Source organism: Ranitomeya imitator, chromosome 8 (assembly GCF_032444005.1).
Source record: "Ranitomeya imitator isolate aRanImi1 chromosome 8, aRanImi1.pri, whole genome shotgun sequence".
In the NCBI taxonomy this organism is placed as follows: Eukaryota; Metazoa; Chordata; class Amphibia; order Anura; family Dendrobatidae; genus Ranitomeya; species Ranitomeya imitator.
Window position 1 is genome coordinate 182500440 of NC_091289.1, and position 25892 is coordinate 182526331.

Here is a 25892-nt window from a genome sequence, read left to right on the forward strand (position 1 = left end):
TATATTCGCCTCCCTAAGATCACTTATTCACCGATAGTAAATCATCAAACCCCAAACTGGTGACCCGATGACCGAGACCCAAGAAACGACCATTATTATCATTAATAACTTACCTGAATCCAGTTATTTCCACGGATTGACAGGAAGGATAAATTGTTCTTATCGCCTGGAATACCTGTATGTAAGATATAACAGAAGATATCAGTAATGTCAGACCACAGAATGCCGAATGTCAGCCATAAATCATAGATGTTATTTTGCCCCTGATTCAGCTTCGTGATATAAAAGTGTGACAATAATTGTAGTCTCACCAGCTGTTCAATCCTTTTCTTTAGCTCGATGTAATAAGGATCAGTTGTATTTAAAAGTCTTTCATCAAACTCCATACTCGTAATTGTGAAGGAGAACCTTACAGCAGTTAGGGAGGGAGTCTCTCCAGTTACAGGAGCAGCAGTTGTGATTCCTGTAGTTATGGGAGCAGCAGATGTTTTTAGTGTTCCTGTAGTTATCGGGGGAGCATTAAGTATTTCTGCAGGTTTGGGAGTAGCTGTTGTCTTTGTTAATGCAGTTTTAGGAGCAACATCACTTTCCAGTTTCCCTGTAGTAGCAGCAGGTGTCGGTCTTTTTGCAGTTATGGGATCAGTAGTTGTTGGCGTTCCTTTAGTTGTGCTCGCAGACGTTGTCTTAAGTACTTCTGTTGTCTGTGTGTCTCTAGTCATAGGAGAAGATGAGGTCAGTGTTTCTCTATGTATGGCAAAAGCAGCGGAGAGTTTTACTGTATTTTTTGGAGCAGCAGTTGTCAGCGTCCCTATAGATATAGGAGCAGCAGTTGTCAGCATCACTGTAGATGTAGGAGCCGCCGTTGTCAGTCTTTCTGTAATTCTTTGACCTGCAGTTAATGTCAGTGTTTCTGCAGTTGCAGAAGCAACAGTTGTCAGTGTTTTTTTAGATATAGAAGCAGATGTTGTTGGTGTTTCTGTAGTTATGGGAAAAATTGATGTTGTTAGTGGTCCTGTACTTATGGGAGCAGCAGTTGTCAGTGTTTCTCTAGATATAGGAGCAGCAGTTGTTGTCGTGGTGTCTTTACTATTGGGAGCAGCAGTTGTCCCTGTTTCTTTATTTATGAGAATAGCAGTTGTCAGAGTTTTTGTAGTTGTTGCAGCACTATGCATCAGTGTTTCAGACATAATGAGAGAAGCAATTGTCACTGATTCTGTAGTTGTGGGAACAGCAGTTGTCACTGCTTCTGTAGTTGTGGGAGAAGCAGTTGTCACTGATTCTGTAGTTGCGGGAGCAGGAATTATCACTGATTCTGTAGTTGTGGGAGCAGCAGTTGTCACTGTTTCTGTAGTTGTGGGAGCAGCAGTTGTCAGTGATTCTTTAGTTGTGGGAGCAGCAGTTGTCAGTGATTCTGTAGTTGTGGGAGCAGCAGTTTTCACTGATTCTGTAGTTGTGGGAGCAGCAGTTGTCACTGTTTCTGTAGTTGTGGGAGCAGCAGTTGTCACTGTTTCTGTAGTTGTGGGAGCAGCAGTTGTCAATTTTTCTGTAGTTGTGGGAGCAGCAGTTGTCACTGCTTCTGTAGTTGTGGGAGCAGCAGTTATCACTGATTCTGTAGTTGTGGGAGCAGCAGTTGTCACTGATTCTGTAGTTGTGGGAGCAGCAGTTGTCACTGATTCTGTAGTTGTGGGAGAAGCAGTTGTCACTGCATCTGTAGTTGTGGGAGCAGCAGTTATCACTGATTCTGTAGTGATGGGAGCAGCAGTTGTCACTGATTCTGTTGTTTTGGGAGCAGCAGTTGTCACTGCTTCTGTAGGTGTGGGAGCAGCAGTTGTCACTGATTCTGTAGTTGTGGGAACAGCAGTTGTCACTGATTCTGTAGCTGTGGGAGCAGTTGTCACTGATTCTGTAGCTGTGGGAGCAGTTGTCACTGATTCTGTAGTTGTGGGAGCAGCAGTTGTCACTGCTTCTGTAGTTGTGGGAGCAGTACTTGTCACTGATTCTGTAGTTGTGGAAGCAGCAGTTGTCGCTGATTCTGTAGTTGTGGGAGCAGCACTTGTCACTGCTTCTGTAGTTGTGGGAGCACCAGTTGTCATTGATTCTGTAGTTGTGGGAGCAGCAGTTGTCACTGATTCTGTAGTTGTGGGAGCCGCAGTTGTCAGTGATTCTATAGTTGTGGGAGCAGCAGTTGTCACTGATTCTGTAGTTGTGGGAGCAGGAATTATCACTGATTCTGTAGTTGTGAGAGCAGCAGTTGTCACTGCTTCTGTAGTTGTGGGTGCAGCAGTTATCACTGATTCTGTGGTTGTGGGAGCAGCAGTTGTCACTGATTCTGTAGTTGTGGGAGCAGCAGTTGTCACTGCTTCTGTAGTTGTGGGAGCAGCAGTTGTCCGTAATTCTGTAGTTGTGGGAGCAGCAGTTGTCACTGATTCTGTAGTTGTGGGAGCAACAGTTGTCACTGTTTCTGAAGTTGTGGGAGCAGCAGTTTTCACTGTTTCTGTAGCTGTAGAAGCAGCAGTTGTCACTGCTTCTGTAGTTGTGGGAGTAGCAGTTTTCTCTGGTTCTATAGTTATGGGAGAAATAGGTGGCACTGTTTCTCTAATTATGGGAGCAACATTTGTCACTGTTGTTGTTGTTTTGGGAACAGCAGTTGTCACTACATCTGTAGTTAGGAGAGCTGCAGATGTTGTCACAGCTTCTATAGTTATGTCAGCAGAACTTGCCAGTGTTTCTGAAGTTATGGGAGCAGCAGTTGTCACTGTTTTTTTGGTCACTGAAGCATCAGTTGTCATTGTTTCTGCAGTTGTGAGAGCAGCAGTTATCACTGATTCTGTAGTTGTGAGACCAGCAGTTGTCACTGCTTCTGTAGTTGTGGGAGCAGCAGTTGTCACTGATTCTGTAGTTGTGGGAGCAGCAGTTGTCACTGCTTCTGTAGGTGTGGGAGCAGCAGTTGTCACTGATTCTGTAGTTGTGGGAGCAGAAGTTGTCACTGATTCTGTAGTTGTGGGAGCAGCAGTTGTCACTGATTCTGTAGTTGTGGGAGCAGCAGTTGTCACTGCTTCTGTAGGTGTGGGAGCAGCAGTTGTCACTGATTCTGTAGTTGTGGGAACAGCAGTTGTCACTGATTCTGTAGCTGTGGGAGCAGTTGTTACTGATTCTGTAGCTGTGGGAGCAGTTGTCACTGCTTCTGTAGTTGTGGGAGCAGCAGTTGTCCGTAATTCTGTAGTTGTGGGAGCAGCAGTTGTCACTGATTCTGTAGTTGTGGGAGCAACAGTTGTCACTGTTTCTGAAGTTGTGGGAGCAGCAGTTTTCACTGTTTCTGTAGCTGTAGAAGCAGCAGTTGTCACTGCTTCTGTAGTTGTGGGAGTAGCAGTTTTCTCTGGTTCTATAGTTATGGGAGAAATAGGTGGCACTGTTTCTCTAATTATGGGAGCAACATTTGTCACTGTTGTTGTTGTTTTGGGAACAGCAGTTGTCACTACATCTGTAGTTAGGAGAGCTGCAGATGTTGTCACAGCTTCTATAGTTATGTCAGCAGAACTTGCCAGTGTTTCTGAAGTTATGGGAGCAGCAGTTGTCACTGTTTTTTTGGTCACTGAAGCATCAGTTGTCATTGTTTCTGCAGTTGTGAGAGCAGCAGTTATCACTGATTCTGTAGTTGTGAGACCAGCAGTTGTCACTGCTTCTGTAGTTGTGGGAGCAGCAGTTGTCACTGATTCTGTAGTTGTGGGAGCAGCAGTTGTCACTGCTTCTGTAGGTGTGGGAGCAGCAGTTGTCACTGATTCTGTAGTTGTGGGAGCAGAAGTTGTCACTGATTCTGTAGTTGTGGGAGCAGCAGTTGTCACTGATTCTGTAGTTGTGGGAGCAGCAGTTGTCACTGCTTCTGTAGGTGTGGGAGCAGCAGTTGTCACTGATTCTGTAGTTGTGGGAACAGCAGTTGTCACTGATTCTGTAGCTGTGGGAGCAGTTGTTACTGATTCTGTAGCTGTGGGAGCAGTTGTCACTGATTCTGTAGTTGTGGGAGCAGCAGTTGTCACTGATTTTGTAGTTGTGGGAGCAGCAGTTGTCACTGCTTCTGTAGTTGTGGGAGCAGCAGTTGTCACTGATTCTGTTGTTGTGGGAGCAGCAGTTGTCACTGATTCTGTAGTTGTGGGAGCTGCAGTTGTCACTGATTCTGTAGCTGTGGGAGCAGCAGTTGTCACTGATTCTGTAGTTGTGGGATCAGCAGTTATCACTGCTTCTGTAGTTGTGGGAGCAGCAGTTATCACTGATTCTGTAGTTGTGGGAGCAGCAGTTATCACTGATTCTGTAGTTGTGGGAGCAGCAGTTGTCACTGTTTCTGCAATTGTGAGAGCAGGAGTTGTCACTGATTCTTTAGTTGTGGGAGCAGCAGTTTTCACTGATTCTGTAGTTGTGGGAGCAGCAGTTGTCACTGATTCTCTAGTTGTGGGAGCAGCAGTCCTCACTGATTCTGTAGTTGTGGGAGCAGCAGTTGTCAATGTTTCTGTAGTTGTGGGAGCAGCAATTGTCACTGCTTCTATAGTTGTTGGAGCAGCAGATGTCACTGATTCTTTAGCTGTGGGAGCAGTTGTCACTGATTCTGTAGCTGTGGGAGCAGCAGTTGTCACTGATTCTGTAGTTGTGGGAGCAGCAGTTGTCACTGATTCTGTAGTTGTGGGAGCAGCAGTTGTCACTGCTTCTGTAATTGTGGGAGCAGCAGTTGTCACTGATTCTGTAGTTGTGGGAGCAGCAGTTGTCACTGATTCTGTAGTTGTGGGAGCTGCAGTTGTCACTGATTCTGTAGTTGTGGGAGCAGCAGTTGGCACTGCTTCTCTAATTATGGGAGCAGCAGCTGTCATTGTTCTTGTTGTTTTGGGAACAGCAGTTGTCACTACATCTGTAGTTAGGAGAGTTACAGATGTTGTCACAGCTTCTGTAGTTATGTCAGCAGAACTTGTCAGTGTTTCTGTAGTTATGGGAGCAGCAGTTGTCACTGTTTTTTTGCTTACTGAAGCATCAGTTGTCATTGTTTCTGCAGTTATAGGAGTCACAAATTTCATAGTTTTTCTATTTATTGGATGTGCAGTTGTTCTCTCTCTTTCTGTAGTTGTGGCAGCATCAGTTGTCACTGTTTCTTTGATTATGGGAGCAACAGTTTTTGTCTCTCTTTCTGTAGCTGAAGTTGTCACTGTTTCTGTAGTATCGTGAGCAGCAAATTTCACTGTTTCTGCAGCTGTGAGAGCAGCAGTTATCACTGATTCTGTAGTTGTGGGAGCAGCAGTTGTCACTGATTCTGTAGTTTTGGGAGCAGCAGTTGTCACTGTTTCTTCAGTTGTGAGAGCAGCAGTTGTCACTGATTCTGTAGTTTTGGGACCAGCAGTTGTCACTGCTTCTGTAGGTGTGGGAGCAGCAGTTGTCACTGATTCCGTAGTTGTAGGAGCAGTAGTTGTCTCTGATTCTGTAGTTGTGGGAGCAGCAGTTGTCACTGATTCTGTATTTGTGGTTGCAGCAGTTGCCACTGATTCTGTAGTTGTGGGAGCAGCAGTTGTCTCTGATTCTGTAGTTGTGGGAGCAGCAGTTGTCACTGTTACTGTAGTTCTGGGAGCAGCAGTTGTCACTGTTTTTGTAGTTGTGGGACCAACAGTTGACACTTTTTCTGTAGTTGTGGGAGCAGCAGTTGTCACTGCTTCTGTAGTTGTGGGCTCAGCAGTTATCACTGCTTCTGTAGTTGTGGGAGCAGCAGTTATCACTGATTCTGTAGTTGTGGGAGCAGCAGTTGTCACTAATTCTGTAGTTGTGGGAGCAGCAGTTGTCACTGCTTCTGTAGTTGTGGGAGCAGCAGTTGTCACTGATTCTGTAGTTGTGGGAGCAGCAGTTGTCACTGATTCTGTATTTGTGGGAACAGCAGTTGTCACTGATTCTGTAGTTGTTGGAGCAGCAGTTGTCACTGATTCTGTAGTTGTAGGAGCAGCAGTTGTCACTGATTCTGTAGCTGTGGGAGCAGCAGTTGTCACTGATTCTGTAGCTGTGGGAGCAGCAGTTGTCACTGATTCTGTACTTGTGAGAGGAGCAGTTGTCACTGATTCTGTGGTTGTGGGAGCAGCAGTTGTCACTGATTCTGTTGTTGTGGGAGCAGCAGTTGTCACTGCTTCTGTAGTTGTGGGAGCAGCAGTTGTCACTGATTCAATAGTTGTATGATCAGCATTTGTCACTGCTTCTGTGGTTGTGGGAGCAGCAGTTGTCACTGATTCTGTAGTTGTGGGAGCAGCAGTTGTCACTGATTCTGTGGTTGTGGAAGCAGTTGTCATTGATTCTGTAGTTGTGGGAGCAGCAGTTGTCACTGATTCTTCTGTAGCTGAGGGAGCAGCAGTTGTCACTACTTCTGTAGTTGTGGGAGCAGCAGTTGTCACTGATTCTGTAGTTGTGGGAGCAGCAGTTGTCACTGCTTCTGTAGTTGTGGGAGCAGCAGTTGTCACTGATTCTGTAGCTATGGGAGCACCAGTTGTCACTGACTCTGTAGTTGTGGGAGCAGCAGTTGTTACTGATTCTGTATTTGTGGGAGCAGCAGTTGTCACTGATTCTGTAGTTGTGGGAGCAGCAGTTGTCACTGATTCTGTAGTTGTCAGAGCAGCAGTTGTCAATGTTTCTGTCGTTGTAGGAGCAGCAGTGGTCACTGTTTCTGTTGTTGTAGGAGCAGCAGTTGTCACTGTTTCTGTAGTTGTGGGAGCAGCAGTTGTCACTGCTTCTGTAGTTGTGGGATCAGCAGTTATCACTGCTTCTCTAGTTGTGAGAGCAGCAGTTATCACTGCTTCTGCAGTTGTGGGAGCAGCAGTTGTCAATATTTCTGTGGTTGTAGGAGCAGCAGTGGTCACTGTTTCTGTTGTTGTAGGAGCAGCAGTTGTCACTGTTTCTTTAGTTGTGGGAGCAGCAGTTGTCACTGCTTCTGTAGTTGTGGGATCAGCAGTTATCACTGCTTCTGTAGTTGTGGGAGCAGCAGTTATCACTGCTTCTGTAGTTGTGGGAGCAGCAGTTGTCACTGATTCTGTGGTTGTGGAAGCAGTTGTCATTGATTCTGTAGTTGTGGGAGCAGGAGTTGTCACTGATTCTTCTGTAGCTGAGGGAGCAGCAGTTGTCATTGATTCTGTAGTTGTGGGAGCAGCAGTTGTCTCTGCTCCTGTAGTTGTGGGAGCAGCAGTTGTCACTGATTCTGTAGCTATGGGAGCACCAGTTGTCACTGACTCTGTAGTTGTGGGAGCAGCAGTTGTTACTGATTCTGTATTTGTGGGAGCAGCAGTTGTCACTGATTCTGTAGTTGTGGGAGCAGCAGTTGTCACTGATTCTGTAGTTGTCAGAGCAGCAGTTGTCACTGATTCTGTAGTAGTATGAGCAGCAGTTGTCACTGATTCTGTAGTTGTGGGAGCTGCAGTTGTCCCTGATTCTGTGGTTGTGGGAGCAGTTGTCATTGATTCTGTAGTTGTGGGAGCAGCAGTTGTCACTGATTCTTCTGCAGCTGAGGGGGCAGCAGTTGTCACTACTTCTGTAGTTGTGGAAGCAGCAGTTGTCACTGATTCTGTAGTTGTGGGAGCAGCAGTTGTCACTGATTCTGTAGTTGTGGGAGCTGCAGTTGTCACTGATTCTGTAGTTGTGGGAGCAGCAGTTGGCACTGCTTCTCTAATTATGGGAGCAGCAGCTGTCAATGTTCTTGTTGTTTTGGGAACAGCAGTTGTCACTACATCTGTAGTTAGGAGAGCTACAGATGTTGTCACAGCTTCTGTAGTTATGTCAGCAGAACTTGTCAGTGTTTCTGTAGTTATGGGAGCAGCAGTTGTCACTGTTTTTTTGGTTACTGAAGCATCAGTTGTCATTGTTTCTGCAGTTATAGGAGTCACAAATTTCATAGTTTTTCTATTTATTGGATGTGCAGTTGTTCTCTCTCTTTCTGTAGTTGTGGCAGCATCAGTTGTCACTGTTTCTTTGATTATGGGAGCAACAGTTTTTGTCTCTCTTTCTGTAGCTGAAGTTGTCACTGTTTCTGTAGTATCGTGAGCAGCAAATTTCACTGTTTCTGCAGCTGTGAGAGCAGCAGTTATCACTGATTCTGTAGTTGTGGGAGCAGCAGTTGTCACTGATTCTGTAGTTTTGGGAGCAGCAGTTGTCACTGTTTCTTCAGTTGTGAGAGCAGCAGTTGTCACTGATTCTGTAGTTTTGGGACCAGCAGTTGTCACTGCTTCTGTAGGTGTGGGAGCAGCAGTTGTCACTGATTCCGTAGTTGTAGGAGCAGCAGTTGTCTCTGATTCTGTAGTTGTGGGAGCAGCAGTTGTCACTGATTCTGTATTTGTGGTTGCAGCAGTTGCCACTGATTCTGTAGTTGTGGGAGCAGCAGCTGTCTCTGATTCTGTAGTTGTGGGAGCAGCAGTTGTCACTGTTACTGTAGTTCTGGGAGCAGCAGTTGTCACTGTTTTTGTAGTTGTGGGACCAACAGTTGACACTTTTTCTGTAGTTGTGGGAGCAGCAGTTGTCACTGCTTCTGTAGTTGTGGGCTCAGCAGTTATCACTGCTTCTGTAGTTGTGGGAGCAGCAGTTATCACTGATTCTGTAGTTGTGGGAGCAGCAGTTGTCACTGTTTCTGCAATTGTGAGAACAGCAGTTGTCACTAATTCTGTAGTTGTGGGAGCAGCAGTTGTCACTGCTTCTGTAGCTGTGGGAGCAGCAGTTGTCACTGATTCTGTAGTTGTGGGAGCAGCAGTTGTCACTGATTCTGTATTTGTGGGAACAGCAGTTGTCACTGATTCTGTAGTTGTGGGAGCAGCAGTTGTCACTGATTCTGTAGTTGTAGGAGCAGCAGTTGTCACTGATTCTGTAGCTGTGGGAGCAGCAGTTGTCACTGATTCTGTAGCTGTGGGAGCAGCAGTTGTCACTGATTCTGTACTTGTGAGAGGAGCAGTTGTCACTGATTCTGTGGTTGTGGGAGCAGCAGTTGTCACTGCTTCTGTAGCTGTGGGAGCAGCAGTTGTCACTGCTTCTGTAGTTGTGGGAGCAGCAGTTGTCACTGATTCAATAGTTGTATGATCAGCATTTGTCACTGCTTCTGTGGTTGTGGGAGCAGCAGTTGTCACTGATTCTGTAGTTGTGGGAGCAGCAGTTGTCACTGATTCTGTGGTTGTGGAAGCAGTTGTCATTGATTCTGTAGTTGTGGGAGCAGCAGTTGTCACTGATTCTTCTGTAGCTGAGGGAGCAGCAGTTGTCACTACTTCTATAGTTGTGGGAGCAGCAGTTGTCACTGATTCTGTAGTTGTGGGAGCAGCAGTTGTCACTGCTTCTGTAGTTGTGGGAGCAGCAGTTGTCACTGATTCTGTAGCTATGGGAGCACCAGTTGTCACTGACTCTGTAGTTGTGGGAGCAGCAGTTGTTACTGATTCTGTATTTGTGGGAGCAGCAGTTGTCACTGATTCTGTAGTTGTGGGAGCAGCAGTTGTCACTGATTCTGTAGTTGTCAGAGCAGCAGTTGTCAATGTTTCTGTCATTGTAGGAGCAGCAGTGGTCACTGTTTCTGTTGTTGTAGGAGCAGCAGTTGTCACTGTTTCTGTAGTTGTGGGAGCAGCAGTTGTCACTGCTTCTGTAGTTGTGGGATCAGCAGTTATCACTGCTTCTGTAGTTGTGAGAGCAGCAGTTATCACTGCTTCTGCAGTTGTGGGAGCAGCAGTTGTCAATGTTTCTGTGGTTGTAGGAGCAACAGTGGTCACTGTTTCTGTTGTTGTAGGAGCAGCAGTTGTCACTGTTTCTTTAGTTGTGGGAGCAGCAGTTGTCACTGCTTCTGTAGTTGTGGGATCAGCAGTTATCACTGCTTCTGTAGTTGTGGGAGCAGCAGTTATCACTGCTTCTGTAGTTGTGGGAGCAGCAGTTGTCACTGATTCTGTGGTTGTGGAAGCAGTTGTCATTGATTCTGTAGTTGTGGGAGCAGGAGTTGTCACTGATTCTTCTGTAGCTGAGGGAGCAGCAGTTGTCACTACTTCTGTAGTTGTGGGAGCAGCAGTTGTCACTGATTCTGTAGTTGTGGGAGCAGCAGTTGTCACTGCTTCTGTGGTTGTGGGAGCAGCAGTTGTCACTGATTCTGTAGCTATGGGAGCACCAGTTGTCACTGATTCTGTAGTTGTGGGAGCAGCAGTTGTTACTGATTCTGTATTTGTGGGAGCAGCAGTTGTCACTGATTCTGTAGTTGTGGGAGCAGCAGTTGTCACTGATTCTGTAGTTGTCAGAGCAGCAGTTGTCACTGATTCTGTATTAGTATGAGCAGCAGTTGTCACTGATTCTGTAGTTGTGGGAGCTGCAGTTGTCCCTGATTCTGTGGTTGTGGGAGCAGTTGTCATTGATTCTGTAGTTGTGGGAGCAGCAGTTGTCACTGATTCTTCTGCAGCTGAGGGAGCAGCAGTTGTCACTACTTCTATAGTTGTGGAAGCAGCAGTTGTCACTGATTCTGTAGTTGTGGGAGCAGCAGTTGTCACTGCTTCTGTAGTTGAGGGAGCAGCAGTTGTAACTGATTCTGTAGATGTGGGAGCAGCAGTTGTCACTGACTCTGTAGCTGTGGGAGCAGCAGTTGTCACTGATTCTGTAGCTGTGGGAGCAGCAGTTGTCACTGGTTCTGTAGCAGTGGGAGCAGCAGTTGTCACTGGTTTTGTTGCTGTGGGAGCAGCAGTTGTCACTGCTTCTGTAGTTGTGGGAGCAGTAGTTGTCACTGTTTCTGTAGTTGTGGGAGCAGCAGTTGTCACTGATTCTGTAGTTGTGGGAGCAGCAGTTGTCACTGATTCTGTACTTGTGGGAGCAGCAGTTGTCACTGCTTCTGTAGTTGTGGGAGCTGCAGTTGTCACTGATTGTGTAGTTGTATGAGCAGCAGTTGTCACTGCTTCTGTAGTTGTAGGAGCAGCAGTTGTCACTGATTCTGTAGTTGTGGGAGAAGCAGTTGTCACTGATTGTGTAGTTGTGGGATCAGCAGTTATCACTGCTTCCGTAGTTGTGGGAGCAGCAGTTGTCACTGATTCTGTAGTTGTGGGAGCAGCAGTTGTCACTGCTTCTGTTGTTGTGGGAGCTGCAGTTGTCACTGATTGTGTAGTTGTATGAGCAGCAGTTGTCACTTCTTCTGTAGTTGTGGGAGCAGCAGTTATCACTGATTCTGTAGTTGTGGGAGCAGCAGTTGTCACTGATTGTGTAGTTGTATGAGCAGCAGTTGTCACTTCTTCTGTAGTTGTGGGAGCAGCAGTTATCACTGATTCTGTACTTGTGGGAGCAGCAGTTGTCACTGCTTCTGTAGTTGTGGGAGCTGCAGTTGTCACTGATTGTGTAGTTGTATGAGCAGCAGTTGTCACTGCTTCTGTAGTTGTAGGAGCAGCAGTTGTCACTGATTCTGTAGTTGTGGGAGAAGCAGTTGTCACTGATTCTGTAGTTGTGGGATCAGCAGTTATCACTGCTTCCGTAGTTGTGGGAGCAGCAGTTGTCACTGATTCTGTAGTTGTGGGAGCAGCAGTTGTCACTGCTTCTGTTGTTGTGGGAGCTGCAGTTGTCACTGATTGTGTAGTTGTATGAGCAGCAGTTGTCACTTCTTCTGTAGTTGTAGGAGCAGCAGTTGTCACTGATTGTGTAGTTGTATGAGCAGCAGTTGTCACTTCTTCTGTAGTTGTGGGAGCAGCAGTTATCACTGATTCTGTAGTTGTGGGAGCAGCATTTGTCACTGATTCTGTAGTTGTGGGAGCAGCATTTGTCACTGATTCTGTACTTGTGGGAGCAGCAGTTGTCACTGATACTGTGGTTGTGGGAGCAGCATTTGTCACTGCTTCTGTAGTTGTGGAAGCAGCAGTTGTCACTGATTCTGTATTTGTGGGAGCAGCAGTTGTCACTGATTCTGTTTTTGTGGGAGCAGCAGTTGTCACTGATTCTGTAGTTGTGGGAGCAGCATTTGTCACTGATTCTGTAGCTGTGGGAGCAGCAGTTGTCACAGTTTCTGCAGTTGTGAGAGCAGCAGTTGTCACTGATTCTGTAGTTGTGGGAGCAGCAGTTGTCACTGCTTCTGTAGTTGCGGGAGCAGCAGTTGTCACTGATTCTGTAGTTGTGGGAGCAGCATTTGTCACTGATTCTGTAGCTGTGGGAGCAGCAGTTGTCACTGATTCTGTAGCTGTGGGAGCAGCAGTTGTCACTGATTCTGTACTTGTGGGAGCAGCAGTTGTCACTGATACTGTGGTTGTGGGAGCAGCATTTGTCACTGCTTCTGTAGTTGTGGAAGCAGCAGTTGTCACTGATTCTGTATTTGTGGGAGCAGCAGTTGTCACTGATTCTGTTTTTGTGGGAGCAGCAGTTGTCACTGATTCTGTAGTTGTGGGAGCAGCATTTGTCACTGATTCTGTAGCTGTGGGAGCAGCAGTTGTCACAGTTTCTGCAGTTGTGAGAGCAGCAGTTGTCACTGATTCTGTAGTTGTGGGAGCAGCAGTTGTCACTGCTTCTGTAGTTGCGGGAGCAGCAGTTGTCACTGATTCTGTAGTTGTGGGAGCAGCATTTGTCACTGATTCTGTAGCTGTGGGAGCAGCAGTTGTCACTGATTCTGTAGCTGTGGGAGCAGCAGTTGTCACTGATTCTGAACTTATGGGAGCAGCAGTTGTCACTGATGCTGTGGTTGTGGGAGCAGCATTTGTCACTGCTTCTGTAGTTGTGGGAGCAGCAGTTGTCACTGATTCTGTAGTTCTGGGAGCTGCAGTTGTCACTGATTCTGTGGTTGTGGGAGCAGCTGTCATTGATTCTGTAGTTGTGGGAGCAGCAGTTGTCACTGATTCTTCTGTAGCTGAAGGAGCAGCAGTTGTCACTACTTCTGTAGTTGTGGGAGCAGCAGTTGTCACTGATTCTGTAGTTGTGGAAGCAGCAGTTGTCACTGCTTCTGTAGTTGTGGGAGCAGCAGTTGTAACTGATTCTGTAGCTGTGGGAGCAGCAGTTGTCACTGACTCTGTAGCTGTGGGAGCAGCAGTTGTCACTGATTCTGTAGCTGTGGGAGCAGCAGTTGTCACTGATTCTGTAGCTGTGGGAGCAGCAGTTGTCACTGGTTTTGTAGCTGTGGGAGCAACAGTTGTCACTGCTTCTGTAGTTGTGGGAGCAGCAGTTGTCACTGCTTCTGTAGTTGTGGGAGCAGCAGTTGTCACTGATTTTGTAGTTGTGGGAGCAGCAGTTGTCACTGATTCTGTAGTTGTGGGATCAGCAGTTATCACTGCTTCTGTAGTTGTGAGAGCAGCAGTTGTCACTGATTCTGTAGTTGTGGTAGCAGCAGTTGTCACTGCTTCCGTAGTTGTGGGAGCTGCAGTTGTCACTGATTGTGTAGTTGTATGAGCATGAGTTGTCACTGCTTCTGTAGTTGTGGGAGCAGCAGTTATCACTGATTCTGTAGTTGTGGGAGCAGCAGTTGTCACTGATTCTGTAGTCGTGGGAGCAGCAGTTGTCACTGATTCTGTAGTTGTGGGAGCAGCATTTGTCACTGATTCTGTAGCTGTGGGAGCAGCAGTTGTCACAGATTCTGTAGCTGTGGGAGCAGCAGTTGTCACTGATTCTGTACTTGTGGGAGCAGCAGTTGTCACTGATTCTGTGGTTGTGGAAGCAGCAGTTGTCACTGATTCTGTGGTTGTGGGAGCAGCAGTTGTCACTGATTCTGTAGTTGTGGGAGCAGCATTTGTCACTGATTCTGTAGCTGTGGGAGCAGCAGTTGTCACAGTTTCTGCTGTTGTGAGAGCAGCAGTTGTCACTGATTCTGTAGTTGTGGGAGCAGCATTTGTCACTGCTTCTATAGTTGTGGGAGCAGCAGTTGTCCCTGATTCTGTAGTTGTGGGAGCAGCATTTGTCACTGATTCGGTAGCTGTGGGAGCAGCAGTTGTCACTGTTTCCTTTGTTGTAGGAGTGGCAGTTGTCACTGTTTCTTTTGTTGTAGGAGCAACAGTTGTCACTGTTTCTTTTGTTGTAGAAGCAGCAGTTGTCACTGTTTCCTTTGTTAAAGGAGCAGGAGTTATCACTGTTTCCTTTGTTGTAGGAGTGGCAGTTGTCACTGCTTCTTTTGTTGTAAAAGCAGCAGTTGTCACTGTTTCCTTTGTTACAGGAGCAGGAGTTATCACTGTTTCCTTTGTTGTAGGAGCAGCAGTTGTCACTGTTTCTTTTGTTGTAGGAGCAACAGTTGTCACTGTTTCTTTTGTTGTAGAAGCAGCAGTTGTCACTGTTTCCTTTGTTACAGGAGCAGGAGTTATCACTGTTTCCTTTGTTGTAGGAGTGGCAGTTGTCACTGTTTCTTTTGTTGTAGGAGCAACAGTTGTTCTCCCTCTTTCTTTAGTTAGGGCATCAGCAGTTGAATCTGTTTGTTTAGTTGTGGGAACAGCTGTTGTCACTGTTTCTGGAGTTATTGGAACAGCTGTTGTTACTGCCTCTGGAGCTAGTAGATAAACAGTTTTCCCTGTTTCTTTAGTTATGGGAGCAGCAGTTGTCTCTTTCTCTGTAGTTATGGGAGCATCAGCAGCAGTTGTCAATGTTTCTTTAGTTTCGTGGGCAGTAGTTATCACTGTTTTTGTAATATAGGGAGCAGCAGTTGTATCTGGTTTTGTAGTTATGGGAATACCAGTTGTGATTGTTTTTGTAGTTACGGGAGCAGAATTTGTAACTACTACAGTTTTGGTCCCAGCACTTGTCATTGTTTCTGTAGTTATGGGAGGAGCAGTTTTCACTGATTCTGTAATCTCGCCAGCTGCAAATGTTGTCACTGCTTCTGTAGTTATGGCAGCAAAAGTTGTCAGTGTTTCTGCAGTAATGGGAGCCACAGTTCTCAGAGTTTTTCTACTTACTGGAGCTGCAGTTGTTACTATTGCTGTTTCTAGGAAAGCAGCAGTTGTCACTTTTTTTGAGCTATTGGGAACACTGGTTTTCGCTGCTTCTGTAGCTATTGGAGAAGCAATTTTTACAGTTTCTGTAGTTATGGGAGCAGTACTTGTCGCTGCTTCTTTAGTTACGGGAGTAATTTTTGTCACTGTTTCTGCCGTTATGGGATCATCAGATGTTGTCACTGCTTCTTTTGTATCTGGAGTATTGGTTGTCAATGTTTCTTTAGTTACAGGAGCAGTAGTTCTTGTTATTTTTGTATTTATGGGATCACCAGTTATTGGATTTGTAGTTATGAGAGCTGTGGTTGTCACTGTTTTTCTAGTTATTGAAGCAGCAGTTGCAACTGTATCTGCAGTTATAGGAGCCGCAGCGTTCACAGTTTTTCTAGTTATTGGAGCTGTAGGTGTTACTGTTTTAGTTTTTATGGGAACAGCAGTTGTCACTTTTTCCGCAGTTATGGGAATAGCTGTTTTTACTTCTTGTTTTGTCACTGCTTCTGAAGCTATTGGAAAAGTATTTTTTACCTTTTCTGTAGTTATGGGAACAGCAGATGTCACTGTTTCTGTTGTACTAGGAGCAGCAGTTGTGCCTGTTTTTGTAGTTATGGGAACAGCAGATGTTGTCACTTTTTCTTTTGTTTCGGGAGCAGCAATTGTTACTGGTTTTGTAGTTAAGGGGGAAGCAGTTGTCACTGGTTTTGTAGTTATGGGGGCAGGAGTGTTCACTGTCTTTGTGGTTAAGGGATCAGCAGTTGTAATTGCTTCTGTAGTTTTGGAGCCAGCACTTGTCCTAGTTTTTAGACTTTGGGGGACAGCAGTTGTTGTCTCTCTTTCTGTAGCAATGGAAGCATCAGCAGAAGTTGTCATTTCTTCTGCAGTTATGGAAACAGCAGATGTAATTTCTTCTGTAATTTTGGCACCAGCACTTGTCATTGTCTCTGAAGTTATTGGAACAGCCGTTTCCATTGTTTCTGTAGTATTGGGAGCAGCAGTTGTCGTTGTTGTAACTTGTGTAGTTTTGGCACCAGTTCTTGTTTCTTTACTTGTGGGAACAGCCGGTGTCACCTCTACTCTTGTTATGGCAGCATCAGTTCTCACTGGTTTTATATTTATGGCCACAGTAGTTGTTGTCTCTCTTTCTGTTCTTAGAGGAACAGCTGTTACATTTGTTCCTGTAGTTATTTCAGTTGGAGTTGTTGGTGTTTCTGGAGCTGTGGGTGCTGCGGTTTTCATTGTCTCTATAGTAATAAAAATAAAAAAAATAAACTCTCACCTTTGCATGTAAACATTCTGAATATTAACTATTGAATTATAACATAAACCCATTAACCCCTTTCCGACATCGGACATAATAGTACACCGATGTCGGACTCCCCCTCAGCACCGGAGCCCGCACCTTTTTGGGCACATGCCAGCTGATATATACAGCTGACATGCGCTTGCAACAGCAGCGGGTGGAATCGTGATCCATCCGTGGCTGTTAACCCGTTAAATGCCGCTGTCAAACTCTGATAGCGTCCTTTAACACGCACTTCCTGCAAGCGCGCCAGAAATCCCGCCCATCGGTGACCCCGTCACCTAATTGCAGGTCACTGATGGGTTGGCATAACAACCAGAGGTCCCAAGCAGACGTCCATGGTTGTCATTGCTGGATTGCTATGTGGTCGGCGCTCATAGCAAGTGAGCAATTCTGCTATATACAGACGATCTGATCATCGCCTGTATGTAGCAGAGACGATCGGGTTATGGCAAGTGAGTGCAGCTCTGGAGTATAATACAGGATGTAACTCAGGATCAGTAATGTAATGTATGTACACAGTGACTGCACCAGCAGAATAGTGAGTGCAGCTCTGGAGTATAATACAGGATGTAACTCAGGATCAGTAATGTAATGTATGTACACACTTACTGCACCAGCAGAATAGTGAGTGTAGCTCTGGAGTATAATACAGGATGTAACTCAGGATCAGTAATGTAATGTATGTACACAGTGACTGCACCAGCAGAATAGTGAGTGCAGCTCTGTAGTATAATACAGGATGTAACTCAGGATCAGTAATGTAATGTATGTACACAGTGACTGCACCAGCAGAATAGTGAGTGCAGCTCTGGAGTATAATACAGGATGTAACTCAGGATCAGTAATGTAATGTATGTACACAGTGACTGCACCAGCAGAATAGTGAGTGTAGCTCTGGAGTATAATACAGGATGTAACTCAGGATCAGTAATGTATGTACACAGTGACTGCACCAGCAGAATAGTGAGTGCAGCTCTGGAGTATAATACAGGATGTAACTCAGGATCAGTAATGTAATGTATGTACACAGTGACTGCACCAGCAGAATAGTGAGTGCAGCTCTGGGGTATAATACAGGATGTAACTCAGGATCAGTAATGTAATGTATGTACACAGTGACTGCACCAGCAGAATAGTGAGTGCAGCTCTGGAGTATAATACAGGATGTAACTCAGGATCAGTAATGTAATGTATGTACACAGTGACTGCACCAGCAGAATAGTGAGTGTAGCTCTGGAGTATAATACAGGATGTAACCCGGGATCAGTACAGGATAAGAAATATTATATATGCACGTAATGACAGCACAATAGATGTACTGTTATGTTTATTAGGTTTTGTACATGATATACTGCCATTAATTTTCTCACTGTGAGATTGTCAGATTTGCTCCCAGATTACTGTCATGAGCAGATTAATCTCTTAAATTTAAAATCTATCTTCATATTGGCTTCGCCTTTGATATGTATATACCGTATTTCCTCACACCAAGAAATATTTCCATATTAATGAGCCATCAGTCTGTAATTATCCCTGTCTTACCTGCCAAAAGCATAAGACACAGCCATAGCCAGGAACACGTATTCCTGTCCATCCTGAGCCGCCGCCGTAGCCTCAGTCACACTCTGCAAGCAAAGAAATTTGTCAAAAATGTAGAAAAGTTAGCAATTATCCAACCTTGAATTTTGATTCCATTAAAATGGATACCAAGCACAATAGTTAATAAATAACATTTTCCATATGTTACGCATGATTGTGACCTCCCTGCAACTAGTCATTGTCAGGGAATTAATAGAATCTAATCGTAAATAATATGAGGAATCAAACCCCATCGTAAACATACAGGAAAGTCTCCTCCTGATAGCAGATGCCTTAGTCCTTCAGATTCTCCGAAATTTCTGTAATCAGTGAGTCACTTGTGTCTTCTCCGTGATCTAAACACGTGGATTTTTTTTATTACACGCACATGTAACAAAATGAGCTGCCCCTCTGGCACTCCAGAGATTTCTGAGTTCTCTTTCCTCTACTAGAAAAGTCAGCCTACAATTCTACAGTGAGTATAGCCAAAAAATTCAGGGGCAACATAATTTAATTTTCACTGAATAAGTGATTCTTCCAAAAAATTAACTTTATTTTAGAAATATAAGAAGGCTATGTACATAGAATCATAGAATGTTAGAGATGGAAGAGATCTCCAGGGTCATCTAGTCCAACCCCCTGCTCAATGCAGGAGTCACTAAACCATCTCAGACAGATGTCTGTCCAGCCTCTGTTTGAAGACTTCCATTGAAGGAGAACTCACCACCTCTCGTGGCAGCTTGTTCCACTTATTGATCACCCTCACTGTCAAAAAGTTTTTCCATTATCAAATCTGTATCTTCTCCCCTTCAGTCTCATTCCATTACTTCTCATGTTTCAATGTGCAAATAACAATAATGATCCCTGAAATATTATGTCGTATTTATCAGGGTATGACTGATGCATAAAATCAAACACTTCATAAAAAATGTAGTCTTCTTTGATCCAATCCAATAAACACTGTTACATCTTACAGGGTCTCTGCGTCCCCTGAAGAAGTGTGGACTATTACATCTCTACAGGGTTGACGCCCCCTGAAGAAGTCTGAACGAAACGCGCGTCGGGGTGGAGGGACCCGACACTGACTCCACACACCCTGTAGGTACATGTTGAGAGATTCATTTCCTGCATCCATTGTGTTATATTCTGCTAGTTGCGGTTTTACTCATTTAAATAAGAGGGATTTTCTGACCCATAACCCATAATATTTAGTGCACTTTAGGTGTAATACCATTTATACTCTATATGAGACTTGGGCACACAGCTTTTCGTTACCGCAAGGACAAGTAACTGCATTGTTTTGCTTCTAGCACAATTAATTACCTACAGGCTGTTCCCCTCTTCTATTGTTTATAATATTCTAATATATTTACTGTGATATAGTCTATCAATAGGGTGTGTTTAAAGGTGTCTGTAGTCACCAGTGTCTCTCACATCTGAGGTCACTAAGTTTTTTTGTTTTAATAATTTTGTCTTTATCAAACATGTAATAAATTATTATTTCACTACTAAAAAAATGTTCTCTAATTTGTGCTTTTTCTGTTCACTCCTCACTGTTTGTGGGATTATAGTGTAACGGACGGGATTTATATATGCATGTCAAGCACATGGTATTTTTTGTATATAAGGGTCTCTACAAGTTTCCCTTTCCCCCAAATTAAGCGACTCATCAGGAGACAAAAATATTATAATTTGGCTTCATAAAACAAGAAACCGGAGTCAAATTCTAAGCAAAATTGCTATTCTGCATAACCTAATATCCTCAGAGGTTATATTACACAAATCCCAGTATCTTCATATATTATATTGCACAAGTTAATGTCTCACACAGTCAGCAGCAGAAGAATCCAATTTATGCAACTGATATAATTCAAACCATTCATTGTTCACTAATTAATTAATTCACACTATGACCTTTTCTCAATTAGTCAGGTCACACCGAGAGATATTAGCGCCCATATAAAGATCCTATTATAATTATAATATAGGTAATTCCAGCAATAAACTATCAGTCATGAGCCATTAAGCATTTCCTATCCACGCGCAATACTACGTCTGTGTGATCAGTGCGTCATATCTGCGCAGCATTGTAGCTCATCTCACACAGTCTGTACATGGAAATGGAAAGACTGAGAGTGATACATATGCCTGTAGAGTAATTCTGCACAGTATAGAAACAATACTGTGAGGCAAATGTTTTGCACACGTTTATTTCCTTTGTGTGTAATGGAACAAGACAAAAAAAAAACTGAAAAGGAAGCAAATTGGACATCATTTCATACAAAACTCCAAAAGTTGGCCAACAAAATTGTTGGGATATAGAAATACTTGGCAGTCGTATAGAGGTGTTCAAGAACTTATTTATTGAGTGAAGAAATTCCAGACAAATGAGACGTTTCGGTCAATACCTGACCTTCATCAGTTATCTGGATAGAGGAGATCTGTGTGACAGCGCGCTATGTGGTGGTCTGCAGTGGATCTCTTCCTGTCTTAGCAGTGGACACTGCAGACCCTCACACAGCACGCTGCCACACAGATCTCCTCTATCTAAATGACTGATGAAGGTCAGGTATTGACCAAAACGTCTCATTTTTCTGGAATTTCTTCACTCAAATAAGTTCTTGAACACCTCTATACTAGTGCCAAGTATTTCTACATCACAGCTGACGTATTTGGTTATCCTACTTGTGCACCACCAGAATTCCAGAAATGCCGTGTTTTCCTAATTACTAACAAAATTATTGGCACCCTCAACTTAATATTTGATTGCACACCATTTGGAATGAATAACTGAAATCAATCGCTTCCTATAACTATCAACCTGCTTCTTACACCTCTCAGATGGAATTTTGGAAAACTCTTCTTTTGCAATGTGCTCTAGGTCTCTTATATGTGAAGGTTGTCTTCTCCCAACAGCAATTTTAAGATCTCTCCAGAGGTGTATAATGGGATTTATATCCAAACTCATTGCTGCCATTTCAGAACTCCCCACACTGTTTTCATCCAATTCTGGGCACTTCTTGAAGTGTGTTTGGGGTCATTTTCCTGCTGGAAGACCCAAGACACTACATTGTGACCAAGAATTGTTTGGTAATCTTCAGATTTCATGATGTCTTGCACACAGTCAAGGTGACAGAGGCAGCAAAACAACACCAAAATATCTTTGAACCTACCCACCATATTTGACTGTAGGTACTGTGTTTTTTTCTTTGTAGGCCTCATTCAATTTTCGGCAAACAGTAAAATGATGTGCTTTACTAAAAAGCTATATCTTGGCCTCATCTGTTCACAAGATGCTTTCCCAGAAGGATTTTGGCTTACTCTTGTACATTGCAGTCTAGTTTTTTTTACGTCTCTGTGTCAGCAGTTGGGTCCTACTGAGTTTCTTGACACGGTGTCTCATTTCATTCAAATGTTGACAGATAGCTCACGCTGACACTGATGCACCCTGACACCCTGAGTCTGCAGGACAGCTTTAATTTCTTTGGAAGTTGCTTATGCACCATCTGGAATATCCTGCTTTGCAACCTTTCATCAATTTTTCTCTGCCATCTATGTCCAGGGAGATTAGCAGCAGTGCCATGGATTGTAAACTTCTTGATTATGTTGCGCACCGTGGGCAAAAAACATCAAGATCTCTGGAGATGGACTTGTAACCTGTTATTTTTCAACAATTTTGGTTCTCAAGTCTTCAGACAGTTTTCTTCTCCTCTTTCTGTTCCGACACACACAGACACACAAAGCAAAGATTAAGTTAACTTCTTTCCTTTTTATGCGGCTTCAGGTGTGATTTACATATAGCCAACACCTGTTACTTGCCACAGGTGAGTCTGAATGAGCATCATATGCTCGAAACAATGCTTTTTGCCCACAATTTTGGAATAGTGCCAACAATTTTTTGTCTGGACCTTTTTGGGGTTTTGCCTTTTTTTCTCTGAGTTTTTTTTTGTTGCGCCAATACACACAAAGGAAATAAAGGTGTATAGCAAAACATGTGTAATTGCAGTAATTTTCTGGTAAAAATACTGCATTTTGTGGAACAATTTCAAGCGTGCCAACACTTTTGTCCATGACTATATATATATATATATATATATATATATATACAAATATGGGTTGCAATTCAAGAGTAAAATCCAAAAGAGATCAGATGTAGACTATTAGCTAACATAGTAGCCACACATAATTGATGGCCCTGGAACATGATAAACTAAAATAAAGAAAAATAGGAAGAAGCCAAGAATGTTAAAAGGCCCATTTCCCTTATTTTTAAAACAAACCCTTATCTTTCCTAAAACACTATTATTTGACCCAGCAATGGACCCTGAAAGGGCCACCTGTATCACCTAATACTCTACTGTGTTCTCAAGTTTTCTAGTTTTTCAGGCAGCTCCTTCCTTTTTAATTACGCCAAAAGTAATACCCATGAATGTCTATATTTATTGGCCTACTAATTACCTTGTGAGACCTCTTCATACCCCTCCATCACTTTGGATAATTCAATTTACCTCTAATATTAAAGTAAGATCTATGGTAACCTTAATACAAATCCATGTCCAGGTCACACAAGGACAATGATAAGTTAAGATGTAATAGAAGATGAGTAAAAGCCAAATAAAACACAATCTTGAGAGGCAGGGTGACAATAAAATGAATGAATTTTAATCATTTCATTTATTAATTATTAAAGTATTGCTAATAAAAATAATCCTAAAGAACAAGACCGAGTTCTAGAAATACCAAAGAATGTAGACAGTCTGAAAAATCTCTTTTTGGGGAATAGTCAGCAGGGCTGAAACATGAGGTCTCAGGAGTAGTCAGTTTTCTTGTTTTTAAGAAAAAACCTCTTAGATCTGTACCTGCCATTAACCTTTGTTCACACCAGACATTTTTGTCCACTTCAAACATCTTTGCTTCCACCTGACTTCTTCGTGCCCTCCTGACTCCTTTATTCACTCCAGAAACTCTGTCCCTTTCAGAATCCTCTTGATATGCTCCAAATACCACCGTCCTCTATGGAGTCACCACTGTCCTGTCCTGACTCCTCTGTCCCCTGCAGACACCTCTATGTCTTCAAAAGTCCTCTCCCCTCTCTAGAACCTTCTGTCCCAGAGAAATCTCAAAGGGTAAAGGGAGTCCTGACCCCAATGGACCCTGATGGACTCTCCTCTGTCACCTCCTAACTATTTTTTCGCCAACTGACTTCTTGGTCACATCTAGACAACTTTGTCCCGCCAAACCTTTTTTTATTTACCTACAGACTTCACTGATCCCTACCGACCCTTCCTTAACTTGCAGGCTCCTCTATCCTCAGATTCCTGTTTACCTAGTATCTTCTGTCAACTCCAAATTCATCAACAAATAAAAGATTTGGGCATTCTCCTAATTTCTTACAGCTCTAGTTTGGGGAGCGTTTAGACAGTCCTATACACATGGTTCGTCACTCCCGATAAAATTGGTGAGTTCAGCCATTGTTCTCCTAATGTCTATGGCCACCTTTCGTGTCTATGATTTACTGTACAGTCTGCATCCAGCCATGGCCACCCCAAGGCAATGTTTCCCAACAATGGTTTCCAGTTCATTGGGTATCCACAACAGCTAGAGCTGTCACTTATACAGTAGAAGCGGAATATACCTGTATAGGGGCTAAGCCGTCACCCAGTCCGGGCCAGGTATACAATCATAGAAGGCTTTACCTATCCCTACATCAAGGGTTTGGGCTTTTTTAAGTAAGAATGAAAGTACGGATTCCTTAGGAGTGAAAGTTTTTCAAGTCTTCCAAATGTTAATAAGGTGGTGAAAAGATCGGTTTCACCTCCAGTTTTTTGCAACATACAACTCATTCTTTCCAACCCATAAAAGTCTACATTCCCAAACAACTCACATGTACTGTGCATCCATGGCATTTCTTTTTCATTTTATTGCCAAAAAACCTACATAAATGAACCTCTACCCGACATGGCTTTTTTCTATTAGTTCGCTTTTGGTTTTTCCTCCCCTTCTTCCATGAGCCATAACTTTTTTCATTTCTGCTCGACACAAAGCTTGTGTTTTTGGAGCTTTCACTGTTCTTTTGATTGACACCATCCATTCCCCCATGGGATTTTTTGAAAAAGGGGGAAAAAAATACGCACTTCCGCAAATGTTTTTTTGGATTTTGTTTTCACAAAATTCATTGTGCGTTAAAAATTACAAGAAAATATGATTTTCCAGGTCAAAATAATTACGAATATAACAAATATGTTACAAGTACATCCAAAGTGGGTAAAAGATTAATAAATAAAACTTGTAGCATTTTATGTCATATAATAAGATATTTCAGCTTTTACAATTAGAAACTGCATCATGAGACTTTCTGAACGACACAGTGAAGATATCTAGTCAGGAATTAAAATAATCATATCTCTATTAAATACTTTTAGCCACCTGTTATTCCATGTGAGTTTTCATAATAAGTTGAGTACAGGAGGAATAACACTATTTCTGACCATTATATGGATTTTACCTTTAATTTTTCACTGGTTTTCTCCTACAGGCCTTATCTCTTATTTTCCATTCTCTTTCATCTATTGGGTAGAGACTAGGAAACTAGGCTGCTATATTGTATCCCATACACATCACACACAGACATGAGTGATTCCTGCTCTCCTATAACTTTGTAGCACATGTTGTGAAGCAGTAGTAGTATGGATGGTATTATACAGAAGTACTAAGCAGCGTAGCTGTGACTCCATCTCTGGGATGAGATAAACTCTTCTTAGAATGCAGCAGCATCTATTTGCTTCTCTCCCTCACTGACCTCTTGACTTTTCCTCTCCTTTCTCTTTATAGACTTCAATAAGCAGCAGTAAGGTGATCCTTTGAGATGATTTTAGCGGTTTTTCAAAATGGATAATATATTTAATATATTGAGGGTGGGTAGAAAAAGTGAATCATAAATGGAGAAAGATGGCTTTTTCCCTGATATAATATGTTACAAAGATTTTTATATTCCCTTACATAATTCATTTATATAAAGTTTATTGAAAGTAAATTAAAAACAGTATTTGAGCACCTATTATATAAAAATGAGTGGGAAAAAAATCTGTTTATATTTAATAATAAAGGAGTTTTTATATCACAGACATCTAAAGTAATTTACACAAGATAACGCCCAACTCTAGGACTCTAGAAAGTTTCTATAAAGTCCATAGAAATGAATGGAGAGAGCGGCACTTTATACATGGACACATCACTATTCTCCAGCCAGGATGATAACCTTTTTGACATAGACATAGAATTGGAACCTGAATTAAAAGGTACATTTGTGTCAAAACCATGAATGACCCTGATGGGATTAGCCCTTCAGGTAAAAAACAAAAACAAAACATTCCCTATAAAATATTATTTAATAAAAAGTAAATGCATCTTCCATTTTGGCCACTTACCTGTCCGTCTCTTAGACTCGTCCAGAATAGTCCTCTCTCTCCAGGCAGAGTCAAGTGATCGACATTAAAGATGGCAGTGACTTTTATAAATGGAGGATGGATCAGGCGGTGACAGATATCAGCAGGCACGGGCAACATGTCCTCCTTCAGTGATAACACAGTGAGCATCGGATCGTGATCTCGCGCCTCGGTACATCGTTAATTATAATTAATATACTAATGTAACAGAGAAGAATGTGAGGTATGACAGGTGTAGTCAGGAACTGTACAATCAGGTCATAGTGTCACTGCTTCCTAATATTTATATATATATATATATATATAAATAATTAAATCCATTTTATTGCTTTAAAACCATACATGCATTTTTTAAATATTTCCATCCTCCAACAAGTGACTGTTTTTTCCCCTTCACGATATGTCCTCTTCTGACCTTTATTTTCTCTTTTTCTTCCTTTTTTTAATTTCAAATAAAAAACTTCCCAAAAACATTTCTTACCTATCCACAGTATGATCCCTGGGGGGATCCACTAAAGGGACCCCCGATGACTACCCACGTCCTCTTTCTGAAGATGAAGGGAGCATGTGTGACCACTTCGAACACACTTCCCAAAAGAAAACTTGTTTTACTGACTTGTGAGGGTTCCAATGGCAGAACCTCCACTCTGTTTGTCACCCACCCTATGAATATAGGATAAATGCCTT

At 43.1% G+C, this 25892-nt stretch overlaps 1 protein-coding gene across 1 annotated transcript; it reads right to left on the bottom strand.

Moving 5' to 3' along the window:
* Positions 1-109: 109 nt before the first annotated feature.
* LOC138648134 (mucin-2-like) lies at positions 110-25355 on the bottom strand. The gene is made up of 8 exons (XM_069737639.1): positions 25188-25355; positions 17725-17807; positions 13866-14335; positions 8927-11659; positions 5372-5554; positions 1988-2560; positions 312-910; positions 110-175 (listed from the first exon to the last, which is right to left on the bottom strand). Exons 1-8 carry the CDS (start codon positions 25353-25355, stop codon positions 110-112), a joined length of 4875 nt encoding a protein of 1624 aa, XP_069593740.1.
* Positions 25356-25892: the final 537 nt, after the last annotated feature.

Coding starts and splice junctions, on each gene's coding strand:
- LOC138648134 (XM_069737639.1), bottom strand. CDS start 25,355: ATGCTCACTGTGTTATCACTGAAGGAGGACATGTTGCCCGTGCCTGCT. Junction 17,808..25,187: donor CGAGTCTAAGAGACGGACAG/GTAAGTGGCCAA, acceptor CTTTGCTTGCAG/AGTGTGACTGAGGCTACGGC. Junction 5,555..8,926: donor GACAACTGCTCCTCTCACAA/GTACAGAATCAG, acceptor CCACAACTACAG/AATCAGAGACAACTGCTGCT.